The sequence below is a fragment of the Centrocercus urophasianus genome, unplaced genomic scaffold (assembly GCF_019232065.1).
Source record: "Centrocercus urophasianus isolate 14NV4802_14NV808 unplaced genomic scaffold, USGS_Curo_1.0 seq_15, whole genome shotgun sequence".
Lineage (NCBI taxonomy): Eukaryota > Metazoa > Chordata > Aves > Galliformes > Phasianidae > Centrocercus > Centrocercus urophasianus.
In genome coordinates, this window is record NW_024884697.1 from 26,764,365 (window position 1) to 26,774,235 (window position 9,871).

At 36.8% G+C, this 9,871-nt stretch overlaps 1 protein-coding gene across 1 annotated transcript; it reads right to left on the reverse strand.

Moving 5' to 3' along the window:
• Positions 1-2,488: 2,488 nt before the first annotated feature.
• LOC122158901 (arg8-vasotocin receptor-like) lies at positions 2,489-7,611 on the reverse strand. The gene is made up of 2 exons (XM_042815956.1): positions 6,563-7,611; positions 2,489-5,503 (listed from the first exon to the last, which is right to left on the reverse strand). Exons 1-2 carry the CDS (start codon positions 7,473-7,475, stop codon positions 5,304-5,306), a joined length of 1,113 nt encoding a protein of 370 aa, XP_042671890.1. The 5' UTR covers positions 7,476-7,611; the 3' UTR covers positions 2,489-5,303.
• Between the last annotated feature and the right edge of the window lie 2,260 nt (positions 7,612-9,871).

Genomic DNA, 9,871 nt, shown 5'->3' on the forward strand with positions numbered 1-9,871 from the left:
GAGAAGAAAATGAAGATTTCTTTCCTGAGGTTTTGCTAACATTTTTTGTGAACAGTTACAGCTGAACATGTGACATCTCAGAACACGAGATTTCATCAGTCTTGTTCAACAGAGGATCGAGAATATGAATCATATTACCAACAGAGTGGAATTTGTATTAAATGTATCAATAAGCAGTGTTTTCACATCATGACTGCTTGCCAGAAGGCTTGCATTCTCAGTGATGAACTACAATTTTTCCCAACAGTAAGTCAAAAGCTGGAGCCACTCAGCATTATACTACTTGAAGCCAGACATCCATTAACACATTTAGAGACATGGGCACACAATTTCAGCATACTGTGATTGCTACTGTGACCGTATTCCTAGTCTCTCTTCAAAGTTAAGGGTATAGATAGTAACTGAACTCAAGAATAAACGAGGCATACAAGACCAGTAACAATTTGCTTTAATGTATACGTGATGAAGTATATAAAAAGCAAATTCATTTTTAGTGTTTTGTGACAACATTTTTCTTTGGGTCACTTTATGGAATTCATTGGCTAGAATGTTAATTTCAGAACGAAATTAAATATATCTGTTTGTTATCTAACTAAATTAGCAACACAAGCAACATCAGAAATAAAAGTGGCATTTGTGATTGAAATCATGCTTTTTTTGTTAATTCAGCTCCAGAAGTACTCTCTGTATGTTATACTCTGCCAAATTTGTAATTTACTTAAAAGTTAACGTAGGTTATATGTTGATTTTATTTAAATAATAGTGGTGATGATGATAACAATGACGATGATAAAAATGATAAGACAGTGATGATGAAAACAACAACAATAACATCAGACTTTTCTCATAACTTTTTCATTTCTGTTACCACATGAATTCCCTTGACAAGTTGTTACCGGGGTGTAAAGGAATATATCTTCTCACTAGTTGCATCCCATTGCACAGACATAATTTCCATAGATCTTCAGGGTCAAATGATTTTTCCAAAATTTATTTCCCAAACTGTGTTGAAGTGCTTCCTCCACAAGGTTTTACTGATTCCTGATGTTGATGCAAATTCAGATTTGCTGCTGGAATGTACAACTTCAAAAACTAATCTTAAGTTTTGGTGAGTGTAGTGAAAGGAGCGAAGAAAAATAATTCCCTAATTCTGAAGAACTTTCAGAATGCCAGCCATGATACAAAAAGCATTTTATAACTATCACATCACATAGATGTGTTTGCACTGCATAACTAGGGCAACATCTGGGTGGACACTTTGGTTAGAGTTTCAGCAGCTCCAAAGTACATTATGGACCGGAAAATAACATAGGTTAATGAAGTTGGTTACTATTATTTAATGTTAGAAGGCATCTGCTTTGGTCTCTCTGCTGGCAATAAAAGGAATCAGAAGGCTATGGGTATGACTTTCTTAGTTTCACTCAAAACCCATTGTTTTTTTGTTCCTGTGAAAATGCAAATGAATATAGATTTTACAGAGGGATTGTACAGATACCCAGAATTTGCTTTCTTAGTGAGATGACCCCCAAAAATTCCTCACATGGCAATAGCAGGAGACTTCTATAAGCGCAGGAATAGGACACAGCTGTTATACTTTTATTTCAGAGAGGTCAAGTGCGGACAACGTGGGGCACCTTCACAAGAGATAAGGGTGGGCAAAGTTCATTCACAGTACTGTGGATCACGAGGCTCTGCTTAGCACTTTAAGGGCAGAGATGAGTCTGTTGGACAGGGGAGGTGGGTTTTAGGATGGCAGCATCAGTTTTAATGTGAGATCAGAAATTATATGAGGTTTTACTTTCAATTTTCTTAGAAGTTCGTCTTCAGTTCAGTTCTATACAGATTGGCCAGTACAGTAGTAAATAAATGATTCATGATCACCTTACTGCCACACAATAGCCATTTGAAGTTCTTTTCATTTGCAATACTGTTTTGCCCCATATGTAAATCATTGAGTTTACAATCACGCATGCTTCCTGTCCATGGCCCAGACTATGCATGGCCAAATCCCCAACTTAGGAAGGCAACAAAAAATGGCTTTGTCTTTTTTTTTTTTGCTTCTAAGTAATCTAAACCAAACTGCATGTTACTTTAAGAACTGAACAACTGGATCACCTTCCTTTGCCTTTGTCTGAACATGATATTCCTTAGCCAAGAACTGTGAACTTCTGCATGCTCTTGAGAATACTTCTGTCCCGGCCGTGTGTTTGGGAGCTAGACAATACAGCCATGTCTGCATGCCACATCTGCTTCTTACAACAGACTGCCATCTCCAGCTTGGATCTGCACTTCATGCTGCCAGTCTTCCTTCACTAATACAGAGACAGGAGCACTTCATTTGACCTGATAATCAGTAACTGTCAGTGATCAAAGTGAAATTGGCAGGGCATTGGTAAGGCACCATCTTTAAAATTTGCCAGTATCTTTTCACTGAAAGATTAAAGATAAATATTAACATCCAAACTTCTGATTTCACTATTCACCATTACAAACACCGGAGCTGAAACTAGCTATGAAAAAAACAAAAATGATTCTGTTGAATAACAAAATTTTCAAAACATGCTGAGAAGACTGCAAAACATGTTGGATTTTCCTTTCATTCTCCTACTTTGTTGTTTCTGTGTTTGTTTTTTCCCTGTAATAAATACACACAGAACTGACAGATCACATTATCTTACATTCTTATCTACCTCTATCACAAAAAAAAAAAGGTAGTTTTTAGGAAAGAATATAATACTTTCTACCAAACTCTGCCTTTTCTAAGTGGTAACAAAACCTAGGGAAAAAAGAAAAGAAACATAACAAGAAAAAACAACAAATAAGCAAAGCCACATATCCAGAAATTATGCTGCACTGCCAATATCAACAACATAGCTGTTCAGTTCATGCATGAACTTGCAAACTGCATTTTCCTTCTCAGAAATTAATTACTGTGAGAAATCAGGGTCTAAGCATTGATAAGGAAGGCTTTCATCTGATCACTGGATTTTTTTCATTTGTGTGTGCTTCCACAATACCTCCAGGGTCTTGCAGGTTCAAGTTGCTGATTCTCCTGTATGGATTAAACACCCTGGCCAGACAACAGGGATGCCTCAGAATCATCACTCTTAATGAAACACTTTAACTCCTATTGGAAATCAAAGTGACAGTGAATTAGGAAAGATACAGTCCAACTAAAGAATCAAAATACAGGGGATAATGAGGGCACAAGATTTTCAGACTATAACAATCAAGAAAACCAAAGTCCAAATTTGCAGAGGGAAGACATCTGTTATATTTTTAAATGCCTGTTTCTTTAAGAAATGTCCTGTTAAAAACACTGAGCTAGAAAAATAAAAAGAGTTATTAGTATTTTTTTTTTACATCATTTGAAATTTTTTTACAGAAAATTGTCAGCCAAGATCGAACTCCTCACTGAGAGTGTCTGTCAGGGTTGAGTGATAGCCATGGATGAATATATATACTTTCTAAGTCTTTCAATGTGTTTTTCTGCAAACCCAGTAGTACCAGGTCATAGGTAATTCCCTGAAGCCTTTCTTCTTACACTGGCCTTTAACACTGCATATTTTACCACATAATTCACTGCAATCAAAGGAACCAGAAGGACAAAAGAAAAAATTTTAATCCCTGGATTAAGTCAGAAGGGAGAACCTAACTGAGAGCTTGTTTGAAAGAAAGTTCTGGAACATGAGCGGTTTAATACAACAAATATCTTATTGGCAGTACAGATTACATCTTGGATCTTCATACTCCAAATAAGGATATTGTTTAAGTTAATAATTGCTCTAACTTGGAATATGTTCTGGGGGAGAATTAGTAACCGTTAATCAAAGAGAGGGATGGGGGAAAAAAACATAAAAGCCAAAACAAAACATTGGCAGTTGGAAGAACCATTTTACAGCCATCCCACTCCTGTCTAGCTCTGGCATATCTTCACCCAACTTTTTTCTCTTCCTTCTTGTTGGAACCTTACCCTGGCCAGTTGGACTGGAGCACTGGCTTCTTCCATCAAGAGGAACTGCAATATTTGGTTAGTACCCTTGTATGCTCCAACTACATGGGGAATGGAAATGATAGAATATTCAGTATCAGCACACACAAACTTATAGTGTAACTATTCAATCAGTATTTACTCAGAATTACTTTCAGTACAACCTAAAGGCTATTTGAAAAACACTCGTATCTTTTCCACTGAAATTTGAGATAGCTAGCATTTATAAAATGAATTGTGAATAGCAATGACAAAACACTGATATAACGTAGGCAAATGTGCAAGCATTGCCAAGAATCTCTGAAAATGCAGCTCTTTTTTCACCTGAAAGAGCTTTTCTAATATTCCTTCCATACTGCTCTAATCAAAATTTAGACACTGAAAGGGAAATAGCTTCCTGAATAAAAAATTGACACACTAGAAAGCAAAAGGAGCTCTGAAAGAAAGAGATGCAGATTTATTTTTACCAAAGAGGTGAAATGATTGAATTTGAACCTGAATAGGTCCTAGCCCACCGTCAGTAAATCACATACCAGAACAAATGAGTCTGAATACAACCTGCACAAAAATACACAGAATACCAAATAGAAGTGTACACCCATGGCAGTCATTTCTATTTAAGGCATATATATGTGTGTATAAGTGTGGAGAGTTTCAGCCAACATGGAAGGCAGGGAAAATCACGTCCTGTATTGATGGCGATGTAAGAGGAAGCCACAAACCTGGAATGTCACTGTACTGCATTTGAAACCGAAATAGCTGTTCACACTCACAAGGACACTGAGTTATTTTCCATAGGAGGACATAAAGCTGCTCAGTGTTTTACAAATGTATATAACAGGTACTACTTACAGATGGCAATTGATTTTTCTGACTTTCTGCTGCCTTCTCAAGATTTGCCAAACCATGCCCCACTCGCTTTAGAGTCACAACCAATTTAAAGTTCAGTTTAAGCACATATTTAAATCTAATTGTCAGATTCTTCTGCAACTTTCTCTCAATTTGTTGGGCAGGTTGTAAAAAAAAAAGGTGCTTAGAGATCCAGAATCACAGTAGTAGTGTAAGACACAAAATATCCAGGTTGTCCTTCTGTATCTTTATCAATCTATACAGCAATTCATTTTGATAACACAGTGAGGATAGAAGTATTGGGTCAAGCTTGTACAACACAGAAACTTCTGCATATGCTACAGAACCACAGAAAAACATATTTATAGCAACAAAAGACAATTTTCCAGCTTCAGTACTAGAAAATATTGATAAGTCTCGTGAACATAGCAAATGTAGCAGAATAACAAATAACATTCAGTATTTATGCACAAGTACTGTTTTCCTCAGGGTCTCTGTCTACAAGATGAATGCTTCCTGTGACCACCGACTCCTCTTGAGCTGATGTGTTCTCCAGCTGCTTATTTGTGCAATATGGAATGTGGCCACAAAAATACATGTAAATCCACGGGTTGGTGCAACTATTTAAATTGCCGAGAAGCATGATAATGGTGAATGCTGATCCTGGAAGGAAATAGTTAAAGGAGTAACAGAGTAAATAAAGTATTCACAGAACCAAAGAACCACAGAATCGTACATTCATATAAGGAAGTAACATTTTCACTGCCTGATGCTTTCTGATGTACCTATTCAAATCTTAAATTTACAGTAACACTGGGAAATCCTCATACATTCAGTGCAGTAATTGTATAAGTTACGAAGCATACTGTATGCTTTTCAGAGTTAAATATTTCCATATAGCTCTTTGCTTGGTGTAGCTGCTTTAAATTTAACATCAATTGCAAACCTGCTATACAGGTAGAAACAAATAGAGATATAGATATTGATGTAAACACATATAGACTAATACTCAAATTCACATAGTTAGAAAGAATTCTCAAAGATCAGGGGTTTTTTAATGTATGTATCTATTTTATGTCTATGTATCTTTGAGTTTTCAATAGGTGAACTTAAATTGTCATATACAGCGTCTGCCTTTTACAAAGAGGCAATAGTACAAGTCTGACAAGATTAATCCTGTTTCAGCATGGTGTTCTTTGATGTCTTTCCTACATTTGCTTTTCTTTTTTTGCTTTAAAAAGAGCTGTTTCACAACTTCTGATCGTTTCACAGTGTACCACAGATATTTCATCAAAATAATTTCAACATTGAAGTTAAAAATCAGATTTCTTATAGCACCATTGCTCCGTAGACTAACAAATGCTTTTTTCATTACTGTGAGTAGTTAACTATTTATTTTCAAGAGCCCCAAATGCTGCTGCTGTAATATCCAAAAGCCTCTAAAAGTCTGAATTGAAGCCCTGCTGCATTACTTTCACTGTGCTGTTTACTAATCTTTGTATCATTCATCACTCAAAACACATACACAAAATACATACTTTCATAAGGTTTTCATCACATAGTATGTAAAGTTCTCTGTATGTAAATCAGCATAGTAGCTAAATGATTCACAAATCAGAATGCTATCGTAAATTTTACACAAAAGCAAAGTCCACATATGAAGCAATGTAGCAATGGATTAGTTTGCCATGAAGTTATTATAAAGGACAGAGAATTTCTTACCTTCAGTAATGCCACTGGGGAACCACACAGACCACAGCTGTGCAATGAAGAATGGTGACCAACAGAGAACATATGCAACAACTGTTACCACTGTCATTTTTACAGTCTTGATCATAGCCTTTGAAATACAGTTCACACTGCTGGCTCGGGATGGCAGGACTTGCTTCTGATTCGTTACTTCATATTCATTCTGTTTTTTCACATGTATATTTCTTTTGATTATTTTGCAAATTTTAACTTGGCATGTGATAAGGATGGTCGAGGGAATGAAGAATATGACTACAAAAATCCAAGTCACGTACGCCTTTAGACCCCACGGTTGAATAAATTCAGCCCAACATTCAAAGATACCTGGAGATATTTCAGTCTTAGAAAAGATAAATACCTGTGGTAGGCTAAGAATTAAGGATATAGACCAGCTGGTGCAAATGGGAATATTCCACAGAGCTCTCCTCTTTTGGAAAGTGACCATAGGGTAGCAAACTGCTTGATATCTGTCCACTGTCATGACCACTATCATATAAGTAGAGGCAAACATGCCTAGCAATTGCAGATACTTGATAATTCTGCACAAGAAATCTGGCCCTATGAAAACATCTGTAATATCCCATATGAGTTGAGGCAGCACTTGAAAAAAAGCTACCACTAAGTCAGCTATGCTGAGGTGCAGCATGAATACATACATCCTAGAGAGCTTCTTTCTTCTTCTCCACAGCACCAGAATGAGAATAAAATTGCCCACAGACGCTGTCAGAAATATCACCCCCAGTACAGCAATCTCTACTTGAGCTAATTGCTCATCTCTTTCCGGTCTTCCAACGGGATCTGACTTATTTGTCAAACTCAGAAATCTGTGAGGAGGACTTTCAGTCTGATGTGTGCTATCCTGCATAGGAAATGAAAAATTCTTCATAGTGCACAAAAGCTACTCCCAGTAGCTGCTACTTGCGACTCAGGATGAAAGCTTTGAAGTGCCAGCCAGCAATAAACCAGCACGGGTTCAGGTTTCAGGATATCTTCAAACAAATTTCCTCCTGCTTGTGTGAACTAAAGCAGTGGACCTGTGTCTCAATGAAATTCTGCCTCTTGCTGGAGTGCAAAAAGGCTTTATATAGGCTCTGAGTGGAGCCTTATGTAACTCCAGAGTCATCGAGTAGGCTGCCGGCACCGGAGCCAATAGCAGCACAAGCCACACAAGTGGGCGAAAGACATAAATAAAGGGAGAACTTCACAGGCTCTCCATAATTAAATTACTCACTTCAGTCAAAAGCTTAACTTGTAAATAGCTGTGGCCAAAATCATGCTTGAATGATATTACTCTCGGGAGCACGTTCAAATATTTTTTATTCATTGCAGAAATGTGTGCTTCAGCTTAATCAGAAGGAATGTTTGTACGTAGACGGAAAGTTAGGCCCCTGAGCTCAGATGCATCATAACTGCAGTCCCTTGGGTTCCTGGGGCAAGATCACATCCTAAATGCAGCAGAGGCAAATAAATACATTTTTCCAAAGTGGTTTGTTTGGTTTGGTTTGGTTTGCTTGTTTGTTTTTTTGAGTCACCTGATTCTGAAGGGGAAAAATAATGTTTTTACTTCCCTAAAAATAATGCCTTTCTTTCAAGAAGAACTTGCGCTTCAGATTTTTTTTTTCCTAAGTAAAATAAAAAATGACACATGTAAAATAAATTATTTTAGTAGGACTACGAGTCTACTGAGAATTTAATAGGAAAAGAAGTGAAAATTCTGTGGAAAAATCAACTGAGTAAAGGTCATTACAATAAAATACTTTTTAAGGGTGTCTATTCAACGACAGTGCTAAAGGCTGAGAGATCATTTTTCACTGTCTAATCCTTTTTATTTTTGTGCAGTGAGGTGTATCACAACCATAAGAGTGTCATTGTTCTTTCAGTGTAACTTCTGCATATTGGTAGTGGCAGATAAGAATAACAATATTGATTTAATTTCATTTGTTCTCCCTCAGTCTGTCCTCTCAATCACAAAAAGATGGATTTAATAAAAAGAATTAATTTAACATTAAAGATAACACATATTTGTATGCAAACTTTTCTAAAGATAGAGCGCTCATATCCTTTTGGATAAGGTCAGAAGAGTGGTAATTTGAAGTTCTTCTGAAGAGGTAACAGATTAGGTCATAATTCTGTCCACGCTACGTGAATAGCACAGTATACATATACAGTATATTACATCTATCTTGATTTATCATTGTGATCAAGACTATATTATAAAAGCAGCTGCGGAGTCACATTTACAGATTTACATTTCCTTGGCACTGAATGTTTTCACCAACAGACAGGGGTAGGGCAAAATGCATAATATGATGCTGAGAGACTCCAAAGGTTTGTACACACAGTGCCATTTCTTTTCTCTCTCCATCTTTTTTCCCCTTCCATCTCACTATGGGACTGACATTAGTACCTCAAGCAAGGCTAAGCTTATGAAAGCAGACAAAAGACAAGCAGAACAGTGTCCATAAATTTTGCCACTGACAGCAGCTATTAGTACCCTTAGACCAGATTTGTCTGAACACTACTGCAGCTGCCTGAGCCTCTCTAACAGCTTCTGTCTATGATCATGTTGCAAAGACTATGAATCATAACCACTTAATCTACTATACCTGATAATTTTTTCCTAATTGGAAGGCTTTCTGTAACAAACTCAGATTCCATTATTTTATTTATTTTCCACCCAGTCTGTAATACATCCCAAGTAGTGGGATGCAGCACAGCAAGACTACAAGGGAACAAATGATTTTCCCTTCATCCTTCGCTCAGTAACTTTCAGGAGAATAACTCAGTTGACCACAGACTGAGAATGTCAGGCAATTCTTCTGGTTGCAAGCACTCTGCTGCAGCACAGACTGGGATCTTCAATTCTACCTTCAGGTGAAGACAAAATTCCAGGTGTGTGCTCCAGAATCATTTACCCTGACAACCTCACTGTACGAATTAACAAAAAACCAGGCATGTTCTTTGTTATTCCAGCAGGCTGAATAAACACCTACATGTAGGCAGTGTTAGAACTAAGTGAATTGAAACATGAACATGCTGAATAGAAAACAAAGACCGGGGTAGGTAAAGAAGATAAATTTACACTTCATGATCTGAAAGATGATCAAGGAATTATGTCTAAAAATACTAGAATATGAAACACAAGTTATTTGTGGGATAGTATTGGAAGACTAACCAGAATATAGTACAACAATAATATTTGTACAATTTTCACAATGTATCATGTATGAATAGATGTATTTTGAGAAAACATGCTTTTTCACCTACACCTAGGACAGCAAG

Bases quoted from the DNA above. Each gene is read 5' to 3' on its own strand.
- LOC122158901 (XM_042815956.1), bottom strand. From the start codon at position 7,475: ATGAAGAATTTTTCATTTCCTATGCAGGATAGCACACATCAGACTGAA. The intron at 5,504-6,562 runs GTAAGAAATTCT...ATTTCCTTCCAG, and splicing joins CCCCAGTGGCATTACTGAAG to GATCAGCATTCACCATTATC.